At 38.6% G+C, this 25,928-nt stretch overlaps 1 protein-coding gene across 10 annotated transcripts in view; it reads right to left on the bottom strand.

Annotated features, from left to right (window-relative positions):
* Window positions 1–1,888: 1,888 nt before the first annotated feature.
* The window catches only part of R3HDM1 (R3H domain containing 1), a 195,647-nt gene continuing 171,607 nt past the window's right edge, over window positions 1,889–25,928 (bottom strand). For all 10 annotated transcript variants that reach the window (XM_035008136.1, XM_035008137.1, XM_035008143.1 and 7 more), the window contains 6 exons: window positions 20,661–20,764; window positions 18,275–18,447; window positions 10,105–10,249; window positions 4,531–4,613; window positions 3,976–4,060; window positions 1,889–3,242 (listed from right to left, as the gene is read on the bottom strand). In XM_035008136.1, the coding sequence (XP_034864027.1) occupies window positions 2,881–3,242; window positions 3,976–4,060; window positions 4,531–4,613; window positions 10,105–10,249; window positions 18,275–18,447; window positions 20,661–20,764 (952 nt within the window). In that variant the 3' untranslated portion in view covers window positions 1,889–2,880. The remainder of the gene's footprint in view (window positions 3,243–3,975; window positions 4,061–4,530; window positions 4,614–10,104; window positions 10,250–18,274; window positions 18,448–20,660; window positions 20,765–25,928) is intronic.

A 25,928-nucleotide genomic window follows, 5' to 3' on the forward strand; every position in this document is an offset into this window, starting at 1 on the left:
ATGGACCAAGGGCTCAAAAATATTAAGCTGTATTCTCAGCTTTCTAATACATAAAGTAGCAGAAGTGGACCAAAATTTATAAAGTGATCTCTATCGTTCCCAAAGAAGGGGCTGCTGGAGCTGCTATTATTGGCATAGGTAAGAATGGCCTGTTTTATTGGCAAAAGTAGTATCTGTCCCTAAATACAGCCAGTGCTCTGGGAGAATCCACAGCCAACGCCGTGGGACATCTGAAGTTGTCTTTAGAAGGTTTGAAGTCTGGGCCAAATCACATCTTAAAAGCTTCCTGTGTGTGCTTCTTCCTCCCACCATTTTTCTGTAGGTGAAATCAGATTCTAGAAGATCAAAAAGAACAGGGGAATATAGCCTAGGGAATGTATGCATATTTTTGTATGTGGGGGGTTGGCAATATTCCCATGTGATTGTCAGGGAATTGCAGTGGTGGTGGTGGGGTGGCTAAGACCTGACTTCACAACAGCTTTGCTCTGGTTTCTGACCTATTTTCTCTGGGCAGGGTATACCAAGTGTTGAAAGAAAAAACAGGTTTTAATGTATAGCATGGTGACTATAGTTAATAATACTGTATTGTATATTTGAAAGTTGCTAAAGAGAGTATGTTTTAAAAGTTCTCATCATACGTAAGGGGCATCTGGGTGGCTCAGTCAGTCAAGCAGCTCTTGATTTGGGCTCAGGTCATGATCTCAGGGTTGTGAGACTTAGTCCTGTGATGGGCTCTGCTCTGGGTGTGGAGCCTGCTTAAGATTCTCTTTCTCCCTCTGCGCCGCAACCCCCCCAACCACATGCGTGGGCTCTCTCTCTCAAAAAAAGTTCTCATCACATAAAAAAATTGGTAACTATATGAAGTGATGGAGGTTAGTTAGACATTGTGGTGATCATTTTGCAACACATACAAATATCAAATCATTATGAAACTAATATAATGTTGTATGTCAATTATATCTCAATGAAAAAAAAACCAAACCACTTAGTTTACCAGGAATCCTATTGCAGGAGTTAAATGTTCAGAGAATTGAAATAAACCAAAAGGTTGTGGTTTTTGGTCTCCATCCCCCATATATGACTTGAGTAATAATTCTTGCTGCAGTGCTGGCCCTAACTGTGTATCCTCTCCTTTGACTCTCTCCAGTCAAAACTAATAAAAATTCAGCTGGCCTTGGAAGTGAGGCACTTTCACAGTGCTCATTCTTACTTCTTCCTCTGTGCGTGGCTCCTTAATCTGAGGCATGCTCCAACTTCTCCCAGGAGTAAAATATTCACCATCAGGATGTACTAGCTTGCGGGGAGGCCTGGGATTCCCTGAGACCAAGTGGGACTTTGCAAAAGCTTTAGAGTGAGTGAGCATCTGCGCCAGAGTCTGGTAACACCTGTTGATCTTGAGTTGCAAAGTAAACCCGTAGTCTGGGTTGGAAGCAAACCAGGCTCCAGGCAAGTTGTAGATGGCAGACACTCCCACCTTTGGGTTTCACAACGAGTTTGTGCTTGGCTAACAAATGGAAAAAGCTTTCTATAAAGCACTTGAGCTAAACTGGACAATGGGGTGCTCAATATACTAGCTAAAACCACAGATTCTTTGTCCAAACAAACATAATGTTCTATTTTCAGTTGTCTGACTTTAAGTATATTCATACTCAAAACCGTCTTTAATTAATTGGTATTAACTTTATGATAGAACAAAATGACATGAATCATACCCATAGCAATCACTCCCGCAGAGAAAGCGATGTTTTGTACGACTTTCGTAAAACTAGTTGGTTTTACTGTCTACCATCTTTTGTAAATTTAAAATTGAAATCTTCAAGACGGGTTAAGTCTTCAATACTGATACTCATTTAAAAAGGTGTTTTTAATTTACAAAAGACAAAATGGGTCTATATTTGTAAACATTTATTCTCTTGAACTGAAAAAGGCTTGCATCAGCACACATTGTACAGCCTTGCAAATTACACAGAAATTGAAAAAAAGTTCCTTGTTCATAAGTGCAATGAATCTTTGATGTCCAGTGATCCGCTGCAAACAATGAAAACAAATTATAAACCACTTAAGAAGTTTCCAGCACTCATCAAATGCATTTCCTTAGGTGACAAAAAAATCCACAAGGAGGGGAATGCAAATAAGTGGCATTTAGTTATCAGAGGGACACTTAAAAAAAAAAAAAGTGGAAGTATTTTATTGCCTAAAATGATTCCTATTCCCCTTTGAATCTAAGTGGTTTGATTAAGAAGTGTTAAGAACATAATTTACTTTACATCTAATGTTCATACTACCTAAATGAATAAGGAAAACACCTTATGAGAGAGCTCTGCGTTTTCTGAAAATTGTTTCTATGTTTAGAGATACAGGGGAAGAGTAATCTTCTATTTGTGGGCTCTCCTTAGGTACCCTCCAGCCCCCCCAAAAGACAGTACACGGCTTTGACTTGGTTCTTCCACTCCTGCATTCTTTTCCCCCCAGATTCTATGTTGGCTCACATTGTGCTGGCTGCAAAAAAGAAACACAGGCTGCAACTGGTTGTAATCATTTTGAAGAAGACTTTGCTGTACAATAGAGCTTTGGATCTGATACAAGAATTCAGAAATATAAAACAAAATAACTATAAAAGTTAGGAGGCATTTGGACAGCATTTCCTCAGAAAAAGCTGCTAACTCTGTTATCATTCCGATGTGGATTCCTACAGTCATTTGGGGTGAAATGTGTAATTTTCCCCCTTTGCTGGATCACTGGCCTGTCTTCAAAGCTATAACGCCATGACCACACGTCCTAGGAGTCTCTATCATGTTAACAGAAGCTCCAAATACCAAGCCAATTAAAGATGGGTGAGGACAGGGGAATCATAAAGGCCAAGGGTCCAAGGTGGCTCTGTTACTGAGAACTTGCCCTTTCCAGAATGTGAAAGTCATAGTGCTTCTTGCTCGTTCTCAGCTTAAACTTGTTAACTGAGTTAATTTGTTTCTTCAATGCATTCTGTGCAGCTGAAATGGAGGGGAATGTGGCTAAGACTGTATATGTGGAGGCCAAGTCACTGGGTTTAGAGCGTTCAGGGTTGACGGTGTTGTCCCCGCTGCCACAGCAGAGGGGGTGACGACGCAGCTGGGGCTGGGATTGAGGGTCCCGGAGCCACCGGATCTTGGCGCCAATTTTAAAGAGTTCCCCAAAAAGCTTCTCGGCTTCCATGCGAGTTATTCCATCTGGTAGTTCAGTAATTTCCAAGACTTTCCCAACAACTAGAATGGAAAAGGTATAGAATTAATAATCCCTGTTACCAAGATGGTGGGCAAAAAGTACTGAAGACCCAAATACGACATAAGAAACGAATGGGATTTTTGTGAAACCATTCAAACCCCCAAAACTATAATTATGGCCATCTTTTAAATCGTTTCTACTTACCCCTAAGGCAGGGGATGTAGAGCTAATGGTACTAAATTACCCGTCTCAGTCTTGACTGACAGTTGTACATAGAAAACACAGCATTGTATAGTGGATTCTCTAAGTTTGGTGTGTGATCTTGGGCTGTTTCCTGAATTTCCTGTTCCCATTGTAAAATAAACGTAAGAGCACTTGCTGTAACCACCCAAGGCTGTTGAGTGCATACCTGAACGCCCAACTGCCAAATAAAGGCAGTTATTTGTTCATCAGACTATTTCTACGTGGGTGTAAGGACTACTTCCTTTCTCCAAAAATAGAGAGGCAAAGAGTGTCATTCTACCTGTTCCTTTCACACATAACTTTTTCCTTTGGTCCCTTCATCCTTCCTAAATCCACCTGACCTTGCTGTACTCTGAAATCTGAAATGAGACAATTAAAAGAATCTATTTTAAGAGCCCTACATTACAGATGGCATAATTTCTTGTAAGGTTGTGCAAGACTTCATGCAGCGGAAAGCCCATTTATGTTTAAAGACTGTTGAACTGGCCAACAGTTTGTAGAACCACATCCAATTGCCTCTCAGGGACATACCTGCTTCTCCTGCACCAAGATCAGTGGACGCAGCTTTTTTAGCTTGTTTCCTTCCTCGGTTTCCATGTCTGTTGCCAGATTGACCCTGAAACCCCACAAACAGATGAGAAATAAGGTTCATAGTGCTGAAAAATGTGACTGTAATATTTAGACACTTAACACCTAAACATACTCAGTCTGGGTTTTGTACTTCAGCAGAAAAAATCCAATCCCAGGCTCCTGTGGCAATGGCATTTCTGTCCCTCACTATGACCAGTCACTTGTCTTTCTTAAGCAAGGTTGCCCTGACGCCCCAGTCACCCTCTGCCCCCCTTTTTGGAGAGCGCTAGTGCATGACTGCTCAGGCAAACAGCACACCACCTTCTCTTTCTGTTCTCAGTGGGGCCAGACCCACACTCAATGCAGTCAGATGACACTGATAAATCAGCTGGCTGAGGCACACAGGTCTCCCTTTGCAGTGCCCACGAGTGGGCCCAGGGCCCCCTACACTCTCTGCAACCCAAGTATGATGTTCTGCCAACAAAGCCTAGGTCGTCAGACAGCTAGCTTTCACACCTGTTGGGTTGGAATGTGTCCATGCAGAACAGCAGGAGGGTTGTACTGCAGAGGCTGGCCAAGTAATGGATATCTGGCATCTCCTGAAAGTCAGTAAGAAAACATTTTTACATTGTTCTCTGCTCATTTATCAAAGTACTTTCCAAAGTTTTCTAAATTGTCCAAAATAGTTAAGATGACTAGGGGAAACACATTTGGTAGAATAAAAAAAATGCAGGTACTGACGTATTTTTAAAAAGGATTAAAAGTGGCGCCTGGGTGGCTCAGTTGTTGGGCGTCTGCCTTTGGCTCAGGTCATGATCCCGATGTCCTGGGATCGAGCCCCGCGTCGGGCTCCCTGCTCTGCAGGAAGCCTGCTTCTCCCTCTCCCTCTGCCCCTGCTTGTTCCCTCTCTTGCTGTGTTTCTCTCTCTGTCAAATAAATAAATAAAATCTTTAAAAAAAAAAAAAGGATTAAAAGTTTCCATTTTTCCTTTAAAGAGCTGGGATAAATTTATGAGAGGAATTAAGACTAACAGTGGCTATGAAGGAAGGTAAGCGGTGGGAACTGGGTGGAAAGGGGATAGGATGGAGAGAAAGTTCCCTAATTTACCTTAACATTCGATATGAAATCCTTCAAAATAACTGTAATACCCATTCCACCCACTTGAGATGCTAAAATCCACATTTTCTATGATGATTAAAAATTGATATAACTTACATTTCAGGAGAAGGAAAATACCCTGGAAAAACATTAAGCTCTCTATCTCCCCAAAGTTACTGCTTTTTTAAAAAAAGTATTCTTAATTTTTTTTTTCAGTAATCTCTACACCCAATGTGGGGCTCAAACCCACAACCCCGACATCAAGAGTTGCATGTTCTGATTGAGCCAGCCAGGTTCCCCTCCCCAAAGTCACTATTAATTACTAAAAATATATGCATGAATACATTTATATACACTCATTACAAACATTTTTTATTTATTTTTATTTTTATTTATCTATTTGTTTTTTAAAGATTTTATTTATTTGACAGAGAGAGACACAGTGAGAGCAGGAACACAAGCAGGGGGAGTGGGAGAGGGAGAAGCAGGCTTCCCACCGAGCAGGGAGCCCGATGCGGGACTCGATCCCAGGACCCTGGGATCATGACCTGAGCCAAAGGCAGACGCTTAACGACTGACCCACCCAGGCACCCACAAACATTTTTTTAAAAGTTCATTTATTTTGGGGAGCCTGGGTGGCTCAGTTGGTTGAACAACCGACTCTTTTTTTTTTTTAAGATTATTTATTTACTTGACAGAGAGAGAGAGACAGCGAGAGAGGGAACACAAGCAGGTGGAGTGGGAGAGGGGGAAGCAGGCTTCCCTCTGAGCAGGGAACCCGATGCGGGCCTCGATCCCAGGACCCTGGGATCATGACCTGAGCTGAAGGCAGACGGTTAACGACTGAGCCACCCAGGCGCCCCTAAACATCCGACTCTTGATTTCAGCTCACCTCATGATCTCAGGGTCAAGCCCGGCATTGGGCTCCACACGCATGCTTAAGATTCTCTCTCTCTCAAGAGAGGAAAAAATAAAACAAGACAAAACCAGAGAGGGAGACAAACTATAAGAGAATCTTAATCATAGGAAACAAACTGAGGGTTGCTGGAGGGGAGGGGAGTGGTGGGATGGGGTAACTGGGTGATGGACATTAAGGAGGGGACGTGATGTAATGAGCACTGCATATTATATAAGACTGATGAATCACAGGCCTGTACCTCTGAAACCAATAATACATTATATGTTAATTAATTAAATTTAAATAAAAAAAGTTAAAAAAAAAGATAATGACATTGGGGGAAAAAAATTCTCTCTCCCTCTCCCTCTGTCACTCCCCACCACCTCTGTCTCCCTCTCAAAAAAAAAAGAAAGAAAAAAAAGGAAAAAAAAAAGTTTATTTATTTTTTTAATAATCTCTACACCCATTGTGGGGCTTGGACTCATGACCCTGAGGTCAAGAGTTAAACTCTTTCAACTAAGCCAGCCAAGTGCCCATTACAAAGATTTTTATAGTCTTAACCAATGGGTATATTTATACTTTAGGTCTTGGGTCTGCTCTTGAACACTCTTTAAAGGGATTAATAAATGCTGATGGTAAAAACCTTGTCCTGGAGAATAATGTTTTCATTTGTTAATATTCTCACTTTAGGGACGCCTGGGTGGCTCGATTGCTTAAGTTTCTGACTCTTGATTTGGGCTCAGATCTTGATCTTAGGGTCCAGGGATTGAGCCCTACATTGGGCTCCATGCTCAGCAGGGAGTCTGCTTGAGGATTCTCTCTCCCTCTTCCTCCCGCCCCTGCTCACACATGTGCACTCTCTCTCTAAAATAAATAAATCTTAAAAAAAAATTTCTCAGGGTGCCTGGGTGGCTCAGTCGGTTAAGCGGCTGCCTTCGGCTCAGGTCATAATCCTGGGGTCCTCAGATTGAGCCCCATGTCCAGCTCCCTGCTCAGCAGAGAGCCTGCTTCTCCCTCTCCCTGCCACTCTGCCTACTTGTGCTCTCTCTCTCTGTCAAATAAACAAATAAAATCTTAAAAAAAAAATTTCTCATTTTATTTTTAACCATAAGTTCCCCAATTCAGTACATTCTGTATTTGGAGGGGGATTATGCATAGGTGCTAGAAAAGCACTTCAGGGAACCATACGTCCCTTCTCCTGAAAGCTTCCTAACAGAGAAAAAGCAAGGTGTAGACTTCTCTCTACTCCATGGAGCTCTTTTCAGATGAACAGTGTGAAGGTGCTAGGGCAGCTCCCTGGCAGGACACACCTGTGACACACTTGCTCCTTCCCAAGCACTATTTGAAGGGTAGATATGCCATGGTGGCTTAACGTTGAGATCAGAGAAGCATGAAGATGCATAAAAAACAGTTTCAAGAAAGTCAGTTAAGTTTACATCATGGAGCAGTATTCTTTTGAAATATGGAGATGAGCTGTAGACAGCAGTAATCAAAGACCCCTCCTTATAAGCCATGCTATGTGCTCCTCTTGGGGCATTCATACCAGACCATGCATCCCAATATTACTATATTGCCATATGCTGTTTAAATTTAAGGTATGTGGCTTTGTAGAAAATTTGGAAATAGAATTACAAAGGAGAAAATAAAAACCTGTCTGGTAATTCTATTACTTCTAACATTTTGGTATGTACCTTTTCAGTCTTTGTTCTACATATGTGTGCTTGCACATATGTACATGTGTGTATCTTATGTCTTTTTTTTTTAAAGATTTTATTTATTTGAGAGAGAGAGCATGAGTGGGGTGGGGGAGGGACAGAGGGACCTGAGCCGAAGGCAGATGCTTAACCAACTGAGCCACCCAGTCACCCCATAAGTCTTTAAAAAATTGAGATATAATTTACGTAAAATAAAATGCATATCTTTAGTGTTGGGTTTGATGAATTCTAACAATTATAAAAGTTCATGTAATCACAACCCAAAAAACACAATGAACGTTTCCATCCCCTGAAAAGTTCCCTCAAGCGCCTTAACAGTCAATTCCATATCCCATCCACATCACTACCTGATTTCTAACATCATAGCTTAGTTTGCCTATAACTGGATTTCAATTAATTAGAATCATATAGTAGGTCTTCTTTTTTGTGTCTGACTTGTTTTTTGCTTAACCTGACTCTGAGATTCATTGATGTCACTGCAGTCAGTCTGTTTTGTTCAAATTGTTGAGCAGTATTCCATTTTAAGGATACATTACAATTTGTTTATCTAATAGTCTTCGTTTGGTGGACATTAGGTCGTGTCCAGTTTGGGTTATTATAATAAAATAGGTTGTTATATATGCTGTGGTGCAAGCCTGCATAGACATGTTTTCATATTTCTTGGGTAAATACCTAGGAGTGGAACTGCTGCATTGCAAGGTAAGTGATTAACTTTGTAAGAAACTCAACTCTTTTTCTAAAGCGGTTTTAAAATTTTACACCTCTACACCAATGTGCAAGAATTTTATTTTATTTTATTATTTATTATTATTTTTTAAAGATTTATTTATTTATTTATTTGACAGAGAGAGACACAGCGAGAGAGGGAACACAAGCAGGGGGAGTGGGAGAGGGAGAAGCAGGCTCCCCGCAGAGCAGGGAGCCCGATGCGGGACTCGATCCCAGGACCCCGGGATCATGACCTGAGCCGAAGGCAGTCGCTTAACCGACTGAGCCACCCAGGTGCCCCAATGTGCAAGAATTTTAGTCACTCTGTAACTTCACCTACACTCAGTTGTGTTAATCTTTTTGATTATAGCCATTCTCATTCGGATTTTAATATTCCTTTCCCTAATGAATAATGAATGATGTTGCGCACCTGTTCAAAGGCTTACTGGACATTTGTATATCTTCTTTTTTGAAATGCCCACGTAACTTTTATTTTTAATTAAAAACATTTTTTTAATTAAGTAATCTCTATGCCCGATGTGGGCTCAAACTCATGACCCCAAGATCAAGAGTCACATGCTCTACAGACTGAGCCCACCAAGTGCTGCCTTTTTAAATTGAAGTATAGTTGACACACAATATCACATTAGTTTCAGGTGTACAACACAGTGACTCCACAACTCATGCGTTATGCTATGCTCACCACAAGTGCAGCTACCATCTGTCACCATTATAATACAACCGAGTATATTCCCCTATGCTGGGCTCCCCATCCCTGGGACTTACTCCTTCCATAACTGGAAGTTTGTATCTCCCACTCCTCTTTATGTAACTGTTTTTTTGAAATCACTCACTGTACTGTGAATATTTCTTCTAACGATTCTTTAAAAATGATTTGTGGATAACTGTGTAGTATTCCTTATATAGATAAACCAAATCTAATCCTTACTGATGGACATTTAGGTTGTTTTGCATTTTTCTGCTATAGACCCAAACTCTTCTGTGGATAAATCGTTGTGTGCATTATCCTTAGGATAAATTCCAGAAAATATAATTAATGTTTTCCGTATTATTTTAGAATCATCCATTTGCTGTTCCTCCAATTAGACTGAGGGTCAGTGAGGGTGAGGACTTCACCTTATTCATCTTTGTATGTCAGGGGCACATTGAGGACTCAGTAACTGCTGAATATGCTTTTGAATAACCTCTTGACATATACTACTCTGATATAAAAATTAGAAATAAAAAACAAATTTATAGCATTGCCTATTACTACGATAGAGAAATGGAGTCTAAGGATAGTAAATTATGGTCATTTTAACTCTATCACATAAGTAATTATTAAATGGAAGTAGTTACTAAGATAGTAATTATTAACTAGTGATGAAACATTAAGGTTAGGACAGTATATGGTAACAAACACATATGCCTGGGTGGAGGTGGAAATGCAGTTCTGTGGAGAACTGAAAACAGTACCAAGGGAAATCACAAAGTAATTGGGAAGGGATGTCTTTTACCTTCAATTTTTAATTTTTTTTAAAAATTTAATTTCAGTGTAGTTAACATACAGTGTTGTAAGAGTTTCAGGTGTACAATACAGTGATTCCACTCAACACCCGGAGGGGGATGCCCTACAATCCTCTGAAGCTGTGGCTAGTTTCGTACACTTACCTTGCCCTGGAACGAAAGGTCTAGAAAACTGAGGTATGATGGAAAGGGGTGGTCCAGAGGGACGGACAGTTTTGAGGGTGGTCAGCTGAGCTGGTGCTGGCGACTGAGCTGGTGAAATAATGGGACTACTGAGTTGAGGGCTGTGCTGTAATCACATCAAAAAAGCAGGTTAGCATTTTAGTCATGCTCTTTGCAAATTAACTTTTGGACAGATTTCTTATTTTTTTTCTGATTACAAATACGTATTTATTAAAAAAATTAAAACAGAAATTTATAATTTTCAACTTCTGAAGATACACACTGGAAGATTATTTCTATGCATATGTATCCATATGTCTATGTTTTACAAAAACAGAAGTAAACTATACACCCTGTTTTTGAATCTTGCTTTTGTACCTGGACAGTAATATTGTAGATACTTTTCCATGACAAAAAATATCCATTTATCTGATTCTTTTTGTCATGTTAACTGTTTAACATTTTGTTTTTAAACAATTCATCCCTAAAGAACAATTACCAAAAATAGTACAAAGAATTCTCAGGTTTCCCAAATGTTATTTTCTTATATTTTTTATCTCTCTCTACATACTTTTAAATCTTTCTCTCTCTCTGTATATACTGTTATTTTTTTCATTTGAGAATGAGTTGCTTACAATACCCCCATCCCAAAATAACTTAGTGTCTTCTTCCTAAAAACAAGGACATTCTCCTATATAATTAACCAGAATAGGATCATCAAAATCTAAATAAAAGTGGTTCTACTCTGTATGTAGTGGAGTGTTTAAGAACATTGAAATAAAGATGCTTCTAAGAAAAGTCCTTAGAATTATCAAAGAATTATCAAAATCAGGCAATTAACAACACAGCAATATTATGTAATCTATAGAATTTATTCAAATTTCACCAATTGTCCCACTAACATACTTTATAACCAAAAAAAAAGAAAAAAAAAAAAATCTCCCTTTTTAGTCCAGAATCAAATGGTGCATTTAGTTGTCACGTCTCTTTCAACTTTTTTTTTTTTTTTTTTTAAGTAGCTTGGGGCTTGAACTCACAACCCTGAGATCAAGACCTGAGCTGAAATGCTCAGTTGGATGCTTAACTGACTGAACCACCCAGGTCCTCCTTTTTCCTTTTTCTTTTAAATTGGGAACACAGACTTAGTCTTTTTTCTCTCTCATGACTTTGACATTTTTGAAGGTCATTTTGAAGATCAGTTATTTTGTAGAATGTCCCTCAATTTGGGTTTGCCTGCTGCTTCCTCATGCCCAAATTCACAGTGTACATTTGGGTAAGGACTACTAGAGAAGGGACAATGTGTCCTTCTCAGTGCATCAGGAGAGGGAACTTGAGGTCCACGTGTCAACACAGTCCTGGTGATATTTACTTCCATCACTTGGTTAAGGTGGTGTCTGCCAGGTTTCTATGTTGTGAAGTTATTATTTTTTCTTTTCTCGTTATAAGTGTCTTAGGGGGAGATCATATTTTCTGTAAACAGAGAATTTTACTTCTTCCTTTCCAATTTGGATGCCTTTTATTTCTTTTTCTTGACTAATTGCTCTAGGTAGGACTGCCAGTACAATGTTGGCTGATATGTACCTTTTAAAATCTACTGAGATTTAACTTGTGGCCTAACATATAGACAGTCTATCCGAGAATATGTCCCATGTACACAGGAAGAGTACAAATGTTGCTGTTGTCAGGGAGAGCGTTCTCTACACCTCTGTTGGATCTAGTTGGTTTGTTTTGTGTAAGCTCTCCATTTCCTTACTTACCTCTTGCCTGGTTGTGATATCCCTTATTGAGAGTAGGGCATTAAAGTTTCCAACTATTATGTGATGGTCTGTTATCAGGTAAGTAATTATTAGGTTCATATAATCAGGTTTATAACTATTTTATCTTCTTGCTGTATTGAACTTCTGTATCTTGAAAATTTTTTGGATCTAGAGACTTACTTTGTTTAATATTAGCAATAATAACCCCTATTCTCTTTTGGTTACTATTTTCATGAAATATCTTTTTGCATCTTTCATTTTCAATTGATTTGTGTTTTTGGACCTAAAGTGAGTCTCATAGACAGCATATAGTTAGATCGGGTGTTTTTAACCACTCTGCCAATCTCTGTCTTTACAGTTAAAATAACTACTGATAAAGAGGGACTTACCTTTGTCATTTTGCTTTGTTTTCTATATGCCTTCCAGCTTCCTCCTCACCCTTCATTTCTTGCATTACTGTCTTCTTTTGTGTTTACTCCATTTTTTGTAGTGAAATGTTTAAATTCCTTACACATTTCCTTCTGTATATATTCCCTAGGTTTTTTTTTGGGGGGGGGTGTGGTTTACCTTGGGTATTACACCTAACATCCTAAAGTCACAACACTCTAATTTGAATTTATACCAGTTTAACTTCAATAATATACAAAAACTCTGCTCCTTTACAGCTCTGTCCCCACCCCTTTGGTTGCTGATGTCATAAAACCACATCTTTATACATTGTGTGCCCCAAAACATAAACCAGTAATCCCTTTAAGTGCATTAGTCTCTTAAATTATGTAGAAAGCAAAAAGTAGAGTTATGGACCATTGGTACAACCAGCTTTTATAACTGCTCATGTGTTTAACTTAATTGAGAACTTTATTTCTTCATATAGCTTTGTCTTACTGTCTAGTGTTCTATTTCACTCCGCAGGACTCCTTTGAGAATTTCTTACAGTGTAGGTCTCAGCTTTTATCTGGGGATTTTAATTTCTACCTCACTTTTGAAGGGCAGTTTTGCCAGGTATGGGATTCTTGGTTAACATTTTTTTTTTCTTTTAACACTTTGAATATACTGGTCTGCTGCCTCTGGCCTCCAGTTTCTGATGAGAAATCTGCTGATAATCTTTTTGAGGATCTTTTAAATGTGTCAAGTTGTTTCTTTCCTGCTGCTTTTAATATTCTGTCTTTATTTTTTGAGACTGATTATATTGTATTTCACTGTGGGTATTTTGGCAGTTCTTACCTGGAGTTTGTCAAGCTGCTTGATGTTTACATTCATGTCTTTTATCAAATTTGGTATGTTTCCAACCATTATTTCTGCAAATATTTCTCTTCTCCTTTTGGGACAACCACAACATGTATGTTGGTCAACTTGATGGTGTTCCACAGGTCCCTTAGGCTCTGTTCATGTTTATTCATTCTTTTTTCTGTCTGTTCCTCAGACTTGATCATTTCCACTGTCTTGTCTTCAAGTTCTCTGATTCTCTCTTCAGCCTGCTCATATCTGCCACTGACTTCCTTCACTGAACTTTTCATTTCAGTTACTATATTTTCAGCTCCAGAATTTCTTTTTGGCTTCTTTTTAGGTTTTCTATCTCTTTAATGATATTTCAATTTTGTTCATATATTGTTTTCTTGTCTTTTTCCGTATCTTTCTGTAGTTCTTTGAGCAACCTGAAGACAGCTGTTTTAAGGTCTTTGTCCAGGAGATGTGTCAATCAGGTCTTTTTCAGGCACAATTTTATGTTGACTTCTTTTTTCTTCCCTTGCATGGGCCATACTGTCCTGTTTCTTTACATGCCTTGTGACTCTTTGTTGAAAATTGGACATTTGGATCTAACAATGTGGTAACTGGAAATCTCCCCTCCTTCCCAGGGTTTGTTGTGTTTTGTTGTTGCTGTTATGGTTTTTGTTTATTGACTGTTGCAGCCTGTCTCTGTGCCAAAGATCGGCCTGAGGTATAACCTTGAGGTCTTCTCAGGGTTTGGCCTGTGCCTTTCCCTGGCATGTGCCCTATATATTCAGTTGCTTTTGAATGTCCTAGGCTTACTGTGTGGCTCCCAAAATGGATTCCAAGAGAACAATGAAGGGAGGAAAAACAGGGTTTTGTCCCTTTAAGTCCCCTAGAAGTGTCAGGGGGAGAGATTTGCAACAATGTGGGGAGGTGCACCAACAGTGATTACTGCCCCTTTGTCTACACCTCTGTGATCAGAAGCAGAGACCCATGATGAGAACACAAATCCTTTGTATTTGGAGGACAGGGTCCTTTTTGCCCACCCTGACTCCTGTAAGCTGCTGTAGTAACGATGTGCACAGTTGCCTGTCTGGGGGCGGAGGTAAGGAAAGGTAGCTGCTACTGGGCTAAAAGCCGAATTTAACTGAATTTAATTACAATTTATCACCCAAGCTTTTCCTGGCAGTTGCAAGCCTTCAATAGATTCTAGAGCTCCAAAATTGTTATATCAGACAGATTCTACCAGTGCAATTATTTCTAGGTGGAGAGAGAGACTCCTGATGCTTCTACTCTGCCATTTTCCTAGAATCCTCTCTCCTCCAGTGATGATTCTTGCCTGGTGGTTTGCAGGTGGTGATTTTCTAATTCTATCATTCTTTCTATTTTTTACAGTTCACATTTTACTGTAAAGAAGAGCTTCACTTTTTCCCCATTCATTCATTTATATCAGTAAGGACTCATGGGTTCTTCTTTATTTTATGGGTGATCATTCATTTCTTATTTTATTCCTAAAGTATTCAAGCCTGGTCCTGTGTCCCTTGACACATCTCCATCATCCTTTAAGTACTTCATTACCTTCTGGCACAGCAACATGTTCCAGAATCATCTTCTACTTTTCCCTGAATGAACCCTGGCGACAGTCATTTCACTAAGGAGCCCTGGTTGCTTTTAGTTTGGAGAATGGTATTTAGAAACTACCATTTGGGTAGTAGGTATATCCCATTCTTTTTAGTACCTACACTTAAGATATTTTCCTAAATGGCATAGTAATTTATTTATTTATTTATTTATTTTTAAAGATTTTATTTATTTATTTGACAGAGAGAGATAGCGAGAGCAGGAACACAAGCAGGGGGAGTGGGAGAGGGAGAAGCAGGCTTCCTGCCGAGCAGGGAGCCCGATGTGGGACTTGATCCCAGGACCCTGGGATCATGACCTGAGCCGAAGGCAGATGCTTAACGACTGAGCCACCCAGGCGCCCGGCATAGTAATTTATTTAATCGGTTATCCACTGTTGAATATCAAGATATTTTTAGCTTTTCAAGGTTACAACAGGTAAGAAAGAAATATCCGTGTACACGTATTCTTATATGCTTGTTCCACAGTTTTTATTGGACAAAGTTCTAGAAGTAAATTTGTGGATCAAAGGCTATGTACCTTCTACGTTAAGTTTTTTTTTTTTTTAATTTGAGTACAGTTGACAGTTACATTAGTTTCCGGTGTACAACACAGTGACTCAACTTCTCTATATATTATGCTATACTCACCACAAGTATAGCTACCATCTGACACCACACAATGCTATTACAATTATCACTGACTATATTCCTTATGATGAATGTTTCATCCCCATGACTTATGCATTCCATATGAATGTATCGCCTGTATTTCCCACTCCCCTTCATCTATTATGTCCACCTCCCCATCCTCCCATCCCTCTGGCAACCATCAGTTTGTTCTATGTATTTATAGGTCTGACTCTGCTTTTTGTTTATTCATTTGTTTTGTTTTTTAGATACCACATATGAGTGAAATCATATGGTATTTATCTTTCTCAGTCTGACTTATTTGACTTAGCATAATACTATCTAGGTCCATCCATGCTGATGCAAATGGCAAGATCTTATCCTTTTTATTTTATTTTTTATTATTTTTATTTTTTTTAAAGATTTTATTTATTTTTTTTTTGAGAGCGCGAGCGAGAGAGAAACAGCATGAGAGGGGAGAGGGTCAGAGGGAGAAGCAGGCTCCCCGCTGAGCCGGGAGCCCGATGTGGGACTCGATCCCAGGACCCTGGGATCATGACCTGAGCCGAAGGCAGATGCTTAACCATCTGAGCCACCCAGGTGCCCCAAGATCTTATCCTTTTTAATGGTTGAGTAATACTCCATTGTTTATATATACCACACCTTCCTTATCCATTCGTCTATCATTGTACAGTTAGGTTGCTTCCATATCTTGGCTATTGTAAACAATTCTGAAATAAATGCAGGGCTGCTTAAATTTTCTTGAATTAGTGTTCCCATTTTCTTTGGATAAATACCCAGTAGAATTATTACATCACATGGTATTTCTATTTTTAATTTTTTGAGGGAAGTCCATACTGTTTTCCACAGTGGCTATACCAGTTTGCATTCCCACCAACAGTGCATGAGGGTTCCTTTTCCTCTACATCCTTGTCAACACTTGCTATTTCTTGTCTTCTTGATTTTAGCCATTCTGACAGATGTAAGGTGATATCTCATTGTGGTTTTGATTTGCATTTCCCTGATGAGTGATATTGAACATCTTTTCATGTATCTGTTGGCCATCTGTATGTCTTCTTTGGAAAAATGTCTATTGAAGTCCTCTGCCCAATTTTTAATTGGATTGTTTGTGGTTTTGGTGTTGAATTGCTATGTGCCTTCTACATTTTCAAAAATGTCATTAAACTGCCTCCAAGAAGAGTTCTATCAATTTGTAGTATCATCAAGAATGTACAAGAGAGTTTGTAACTGGACATCTCTGCCAACACTGCAAATTTTAGTCTTCCTAAATTTCCCCAATATAGATAAAAATATTTTTATATTTTCATCTGATTAATGGCCATTTATTTTGTGAGCTAGCCTATAAATTGATCTTTGCCCTTTTTATTCTGATTTTGTCATGTGCATTAAAATATTTATTCAGTTCATCTTTTTTTTTAAAGATTTTATTTATTTATTTGACAGAGAGAAACCAGTGAGAGAGGGAACCCCAGCAGGGGGAGGGAGAGAGGGAGAAGCAGGCTCCCCGCAGAGCAGGGAGCCCGATGTGGGCTCAATCCCAGGACCCTGGGATCACGACCTGAGCCGAAGGCAGACGCCTAATGACTGAGCTACCGAGGTGCCCCTTATTCAGTTCATCTTTAAAAAATATTTATTTATTAATATTTTCTCTCAGGATGTTATTTTAGTTTTTTTTAAGTAATCTCTACACCCAATGTACATGAACATAATGAACTTCCATGGACCCATCACCCAACTTTGACTGTGTTCTCCCCTGCTTTGTTCCCCCTAAAGAGTTTTAAGCAAATCTCAGATATCACAGGATTTCACTTGCAAATATTTTAATATATAAATATTTTTATCTAATGGAACTACTTTTTTTTTTTTAAGTAGGCTCCACATCCAGTGTGGAGCCCAATGTGGGGCTTGAACTCATGACTCTGAGAACAAGACCTGAGCTGACATCAAGAGTCAGATGCCCAACCAAATGAGCCACCCAGGCACCCCAGGAACTATTATTTTCTAAAAAAAAAACCAAAACATGATTCTCATACTAACAAAATTAACATATTTAAATATCCTCTCTATGCTGAAAAATGTCTTCTGAGTGTTCAAAATCCAAGGAAGATCTGCATGTTTTATCTGATTATAACAACTGAGTATCTTTTAATCTATGAAAGACTCACCCTTCATTTCAAAATGCTATTTTTTTTTTTTTTTTAAAGAAAGGAGGCCAATTTGTCCAGTAAAATATTCCATGGTATAGTTGTTTTTTTCCCCTTCCTATATTTTCTGTAAATTAATAGCTAGATTTAGAGGCTTGGTTCGATTCAGGCTCCATGTTTTTGATAAGAGTACATTATACTGATGCTGTGTACTTCCTTCTACACTACATTAGGAGGCAAGTAATACTTGGTTGACCCACTTTTCAGTGATCTTATAATTGATCAGTTGCTTCATGTGTTGTCTGCCTAATCTATCCATTTTAAATTCCCCCATAAACCTTTTCCTAATGTTCCTGACATGTGCTGATGATTTTCTTTGATCCATTATTTTAGTGAAATTCCAAAAAGTCCACCATTGCTTTTACATTTATTAACTGTATTTCTTCTACAATAAAGAGTGTTCTCGCACCAACCTTCTGGTTACACTAATAGTTCATATGGAAAATGTAGGAAAATGACTTAATTTTTTTAAATCAAATTTTAGATCTAGTACATCTTCTGATTTTTTTAAATTAAAAATACTTTGAATATGCAAAAGTTGAAAAATAATATTTACATATTGAAAGAAATAGTGTGGATATAGAGAATGTTCAAACTTCTTTACTAATCTGAGAGGATTTCAAATTCAAAGTCAAGCCTTATAAGGCCTATCACATGTGTCTAAAATGTAGAAAGTTATAAATTACAATAAACAAAAGAAGCATCTTACCTGAACAATATTGTCTACATTGCTAAATTCCACACACTTCTGCCCTCTCTGGTGATCACAGTAATATTTGTTTTGTTTCCATTGTGGGGGTGAGTGGGCACGAGATTGTGGATTGTTTGGTACATTGAGCTGCATCATCACCATTCCTCCACCAGGGGGCGGAGGTGGCACAGCTGGAAATCAGAGTTGGGACACTGCAATCAGTATACTTTACAACTAGCTGGTATCTTTAAACACTAAGAAAATGGCAATAATTTTACACTTCTGAACGAAACTTTACTATCATATATGCGAGCCAGATTTAAGCCCTAAAGCTTCATGCTACAAGCATGTGTGTTTAAAAAGGCATTAAAATGGGACTCTGTAGGCCTAAACATCTTATTCTGAAAATAACACAGTTCCACAGTTACTCAGGGAAGTCCAATTACCTACTACCAGACCTAGTAGAGAGTAGCATAATTGAGACATTATCTATAAAAGTGATTAATTTAAAAAATAAACTAATTTTAACACTGGCATTAAATACACAGAGAAGAAAAAGTTTGGGATGTGGGAATCAGAAAGCACAATTTTAGTACTCTGAAATGTTCTAGGACTCTGGGAAAATCATTTAATCTCTTTTATTACAAGTTCTCATCTGAAACAGCAGCAAAGACTTCCTTGGCTAACTTTATTTATTTTAAAGATTTTATTTATTTATTTGACAGAGAGAGATACAGCAAGAGAGCAGCGGGAGTGGGAGAGGGAGAAGCAGGCTTCCCGCGGAGCGGGGAGCCCGATGCGTGGCTCGATCCCAGGACCCTGGGATCATGACCTGAGCCAAAGGCAGATGCTTAACAACTGAGCCACCCAGGCACCCCTCTTTGGCTAACTTTAAAAAGTTGTACTGATCACATGCATGCACAAACACTTGTTAAGTGTATAGCAGAGATAAATAGTCTATTTTATCTGTCTCCTTATCTGATTTATTTCTCTTGTGTATTAGACTGCAGCACTACTAGTATTAGGCATGTATGTTTCCTGCCACCCACCCCTTCAGCGTAAGGTAAGGTAGGATTCTTATGCCTCGAGGGCCTTAGTTCTCGCTGCAGTAACCAAAATGGTAGTTTCCAGTTCCCTAGAAGTAGAGCCAGGCTGACCAGCGAGGCAAACCACAGAGGGCTGACTGCTTAGGGACACCTCAAAGTTCTCCTCAGCAACAGCAGCCATGCTGGATGCACACTATTAGCCATTTATTTGATAATCATTTACTGTTTCTCTGTTTCTCAGAGATTTACATATGTCAATAAATCATTATAATAAAATATGGCATCATGATAAAGGATTAAGACACTACAGAAGCCAAAAAAAGAAGCAACAAAGTCTATTTTAAGTGCTAGGGAAGCCTTTGTAGAGGAGGTGATTTTTGAGTCAAACCTTAAGCACGAGCAGGATTTTGGCAAATAATGGTGGATGGGTATTTCAGGCAGAGGGAGGAACAGGTACAAAAGTGTCTTTGGCATGAAAAAGCATGGTACTTTCTCGAAACACAGTTCTGTTTGACTTGAACATGTAAATATAAATAGGAGGCTTACTTGCTAAGGAGTTTAGACAGAGAATCCATGCACATTCCTGATTCAGAGGAATGACATAAAGAGACTTTTGTTTCAGGAAAGTATTTCTTGAACAGTGTGTGTGTGTGTGTGTGTGTGTGTGTGTGAGGTGGGAAGCTGGGTGTGGGAAGAGGGTGTGGGGGAAACATGAAACCAGCAAAATACTCAGGAGATTGCTGCAAATAAGATGTGAAAAGACTGACCAAGAACGGTGGCAGTGGGGAAGGAAAGAAGGCATGATATTTGAAGGAATGGTGGCATCACGAATGTGAAAGGAGAGAAAGAAGAGAGGTGATTACGACTTTGAAAACTTTTTGGTCCCTAGAGAGAAGGTGAGGTAAGGGATGCAGGAAGAGGGAGGAGTATTAAATCTAAAGTGCCTCTGGCACAACCAGATAGGGATGCCCAGTAGGCAGTTGGCTATCTGCCTCTTCTCAGCCAAAAGAAGATTTAAGAGGCATGCTGGCAAAAAACAGTTGTTGAAGCCTTGGAGGTAGATGCATCTGCTAGGCAGAGCATGAAGAGTAAGGAGATGATCCCAGAGAACATCAATGTTTATGAGGCAGGGAAGGAAGGAGAGTCTGAGGAAGAGAAACAGAATAGCAGTGTGGGAGTAATAACAGCAGAAAAGGAAGGAGCTGACGGGAACTGTTAGCTCTGAATTTGCAAGGCACCCTAATTATCTTGGCTATATCTCAGCACATAACAAGTTGAAAACCGCATTTGAGAAATGCCTAAGGAACTTTATTTCTCAAATGGACAAACCATTACCTATTTTCCAATTATATTCATACCTGCACACTGGTGGCTTTGAAGCTGCTGGGAATTGCATGGTGAAGTAGTTCGAGGAAACTGTACTTGTTCTGATCCTGGATGTGGCAAGTAACCTACTGATGAGCTATGGGGGAAAAATCAGACAAACACAAAAACACAGCACAGTGAGATGGAGAGGACTGTAAAGATTCTTTGAAAGAACAAACCTACAAATTTATTTAAATGAAATTATTTTTCAAATTGATTAGGAGTAAAAATAAAATCTACCTCTATTCTCTAAGAGTTATGAACAATTACTTTTTGGACAAAAATCTATGTTATGACAGTAATACTGATTTTTCTTAAAATCAGGAAACACCACTCCTAATTTCATTGCTCTTACTCCTTTACAACTTATTCTAAATATGACTTTTTTTTATTATTCAAATAATTATTTTAAAAAGAAGAAAAATAACTCACTAACTTTACAAAATGAAAAATTAACTTACTTGGATCTCACTAAGCTATATTTTAGAAAAGATACGCAGTTTGACAACAATGACACTCAAGAGAAAAATGTTTTACTGCCTTTTTTAAAAAAAGATTTATTTATTTGACAGAGAGAGAGAGAGAGCACACAAGCAGGGAGATCAGCAGAGGGAGATGGAGAAGGAGACTCCCTGCTCAGCAGGGAGCCCAACTTGGGCCTTGATCCCAGGATCCTGAGATCATGACCTGAGCTGAAGGCAGATGCTTAGCCAACTGAGCCACCCAGGTGCCCCTGTTTTATTGCTTAAAATATGTACTAAGAATAAAGGAAATAGTAAAACATAATTCTGACATATTCTAACATAAATACTGACAAAATTAAAGGCTGCTAGTATAAAACTATTCAGTTTTTCCTGGATTTTTCTTTTTAAAAAGATTTTATTTATTTGAGAAAGAGAGAGAGCAGGAGTAGAGGGGAGAGGCAGAGGGAGAAGTAGACTCCCTGCCGAGCAGGGAGCCCCACATGGGACTCGATCCCAGGACCCCAGGATCATGACCTGAGCTGAAGGCAGATGCTTAACAGACTGAGTCACCCAGGCACCCCTTTCTTTATTTTTCAAGTTAATCTTTGAGACTCAAACTAACATGGAATCTGTCACAACATGTCTTTAAAGTTTTCTCTGTTTAGCAAATTCTTTGAGGAATATAGTTTCTTTCCTTTTTTTTTTTTTTTAAGATTTTATTTATTTATTTGACAGCGAGAGAGGGAACACAAGCAGGGGGAGTGGGAGAAGGAGAAGCAGGCTTCCCACGGAGCAGAGAGCCCGATGCGGGGCTTGATCCCAGGACCCTGGGATCATGACCTGAGCCGAAGGCAGACACTTAACTACTGAGTCACCCAGGCGTCCTGAGGAAAACAGTTTCAAATTAGAGAGTGATACTATTAGTTCTTTCTGAGAATTCTCAAGTGATCAGAATTTTTTTTTTTTTTTTTTTTTTTTTTAAGTAATCTCTACACCTAATGTGGGGCTTGAACTCACAACTCCAACATCAAGAACTGCATGCTCCACTGACTGAGCCAGCCAGGCACCCCTCAAGTAATCAGTCTTAATTTATATATAAAACCCCATTAGTTACCAGTCTTTTTTCATCATTTAAAAAAACTTTCCTTACATAGTGTAATTTCTTAGTCTAGCTTTAACAACTTTTTGCATTAAAATATGTTAGATCCAACTACTGAATTATTATAAAGACTATAGGAAGATGTGTTCAACACCATGACACAATCAGTAAAATTCACACTATGGGACACTCAAAAAGACAAATGTGTAAAAACATAAGCAATATTTGTAGGGTAGTTGGAAATAAAAATGCTAACTAGATATTTGATATAACTAAGAAGTTAACTATTACAATTTTTAACATGAAGAAGTGTAGTTCTGTGGGTAAAAAAAAAACAAAAAAACAACTTTTAGGGATTCCTAAACTGAAATACTCATGATTGAAATGCCATGATAACTGAATTTATTTAAAATCATATGGGACGAGGGTGAAATAGAGCTTTAGAGGAAAACAGATGGGTCATTAGTTAATAACTGTAGAAGTTACGGGTACGTGGGGGTTCAGTGCACTTTACATTTATGTGCACTGAAGAATTTCTATAATAAAAAGTTAAAAATGTTTCTCTAAATTAGGCTGACAATTCTCCAATTACTAAAAATTCATAAAGTTTTATTGTTTTTCAGTGGCAGTAACTCATTGTGGTTCAATAAAAAGGAAAAAGAAAGGGCTGTAAAGGGAGGATTTCACAAGAGGTGATTTGGGACCGTATGACAAAATGTAAAAACAGTACTTCCTGAAATTGATATTAATTATGATTGGGATGCATTATGAGTCTTAGCTAAGCTGTGGAAATAACACAGCCCAAGACATGGTTTGTAAACATGCTGCTACCAGGAGAACAGAAAATTTCACCACAGGATGGAAGGATTTTTAGGTTCTGTTCTAACTGGGATACATGCCCCCTTGGGCCGTACAGGACCCCTCACCCTGGTCTTGTTCACTAAGCACCTTCTAATGGCTTATCCAAGTTTTGAAGCACCTGAGTGACAGGAAGCCACCCAGAATCGGAATAAGAATATTCAGGCCACTGAGATGAGTGATCTATCCCAAACTACTAAACTGCAAATTGCCATTCCCTTTACCACTGTAGTGGGCTTTAGTTTTATATAGTTAGTATAAATTGGTTTTCTAGTCCTAGATTATCCCTTAGGTAAATGAATTATAAAACCGAGTTCCAAGACTAACTGATCTCCTCCAAAAGACATGAAGACACTTCCAGGGATATAGACTGGGCAATGAATCTCTCTCTTAAATTTCTTAAATGGTCTATTTTCAATTACCATCTATTTTGTCTTTTACAAAGGCAGAACTAGAATAGGTTAGAAAGAAAAAGAAAAGCAAAAGAGTCAGCTTTTTAAATAACACTCTCACTTTAAAAATACAAATATTTAAATAATATATCAAAAAGGAAAAACCGTTTTGTAGTAATTTCAAAAATTTCTCCTTTAGAAGACAGGGTATAAACAGAAAGGGTACTTTTAATTTTTTATTTTATTTTAAAGACTTTTATTTATTTATTTGACAGAGAGAGAGAGCACAAGAAGAGGGAGAGGGAGCAGCAGATTCTCTGCCGAGCAGGGAGCCCGACGTGGGACTCGGTCCAGGACGCTGGGATCATGACCTGAGCCGAAGGCAAATGCTCAACCGACTGAGCCAAGCCAGGCGTCCCAGAAAGGGGACTTTGAAGCAAAACACCACTCCTAGTTCTTGAAGTTCAGACACTACCACTGAACAGGAAAATAAAACATCAGTCCCATGAATCCATTTGGTCCCAAGCTTCCTGAAAACCATGAATGTAAATTAAAACTAATAATATCAACTTTCAAAGGTATTAGAGTTCATTTTAACAAAAATTGGCCTTGCCACTTACACCAATTGTTTTGCTATTATTTTTTAGGAGCTGTCCCTTCCCATTCTTTGGTACAGCCAGGTCAAATTGCTGGAAAATTGCGTCTATGGGATCAGCAGAGATTGATAAATGATGTAAGTATCTGAAAGGTTTCTTCTTCTGGGTTTTCTATAATGTGCATCTTATTCCTACAATGTTCCACGATAATTCATAGGTAAAAATTCCTCTTTCCTCTAGTCATTTGTTTTTGCATTCTTACTGTATTTTGGAATCAAAGCCATAATGGGAAAAATGATAAACACATTATGTATTCTTAAAAATCAGGAACCTACTGTAGTCTACCAAAGTATGAAGAATTTTAAAAAGTGTCCTATAACCGGGCGCCTGGGTGGCTCAGTTGGTTAAGCGACTGCCTTCGGCTCAGGTCATGATCCTGGAGTCCCAGGATCGAGTCCTGCGTCGGGCTCCCTGCTTGGCAGGGAGTCTGCTTCTCCCTCTGACCCTCCTCCCTCTCATGCTCTCTGTCTCTCATTCTCTCTCTCTCAAATAAATAAATAAAAATCTTTTTTTTAAAAAAAGTGTCCTATAACCATTTATGAATGCTTAAAACAGTCCTTTTAAGGAGTACTCCTGATGCCTCTTTGATTAGATCATGGTAATCTATTTGATACACTATGAGTGGAAATTAATTCTTATTAAGATATACTCATTGGATATTCTTGCAAATGCAAGTGATATTACATTGCTCTCTATTTTAATGGCTTTTGACATTTAATACTTGATACAGTGGAAAGCACCATGGATCTGGGTGTCAGAGGGCAGCATGGGTTTGAGTTCAAACTCCATTTATTTGTAGTATGTCTTTGAACTTCAGCTCTCTCTTCAGTAAATGTGTGATTAATCTTTACCTTACCAAATATGAGGAAAGACTTGGCCAAATAATTCAAAATACAAATAGTCAAATGCAAAAATGTACATCTTCATTAATGACCAAAGAACCGAATTAAAATGAGATACGTCTTTATGAAACATGAAAACAACAAAAACAAGTCAGTACCTACAAGGATTGTAAATCAAAGGAAGATTTTGTCAAAATGCACTTAAGGACCTTAAAAACAGACATATTTTTTAACTTACTAATTTCCCTCTAAGGACTCTATGCCAAGAAAGAAATTCAGATTGCTCACTAAGTGGTTCAATAAAGTGAAAAAGATGAATACAACCTGTATGTTCTTTTTTTTTTTTTTTAAAGATTTATTTATTTGAGAGAGAGAAAGGGAGGGTGTGAGCAGGGGGAGGTACAAATGGGGAGCGAGAAGGACAAGCAGACTCTGTTGTGAGCTCGGAGCCCAACAAGGGGCTTAATCCCATGACCCCAAGATCATGACCTGAGCCAAAATCAATTGTCAGACACTCAACGGACTGAGCCACCCAGGTGCCCAAACTATATGTTCTTTTCAAACTATATGAACAGAAAAAAGACAAAGGAAAAATATGAATGTGACAGTAACAGTCAACTTAGGGTTGTGGGAATATAGCTGATTCTTGACAATTTATACTATTTGGTATTTTCCAAAAAGGCATGCATACATTATATAAGTATAAAAAATAAACACTAAAAATATCCAATGAAAACTGCCTGGAAAGTTTGACGTTTAAATGTTGTTTTAGGGATTTAATTTCAGTGACTGATCTGAATCTCCTCAGAACTCCTCAGCAAATGTCAGAGTGAGGCCATCTGGATGGAGACCGTTAACACTGATCCTCTGCAACATAAACCTTCAATTCATTTGAGGGTCAGCCGCTCAGCTGAGCTTGCTGTGTCTAGAAGAAAATATTAGTTTTTGGC

The sequence above is a fragment of the Mirounga leonina genome, unplaced genomic scaffold (assembly GCF_011800145.1).
Source record: "Mirounga leonina isolate KUSES-001 unplaced genomic scaffold, KU_Mleo_1.0 Mir_151, whole genome shotgun sequence".
Taxonomy (NCBI): Eukaryota; Metazoa; Chordata; class Mammalia; order Carnivora; family Phocidae; genus Mirounga; species Mirounga leonina.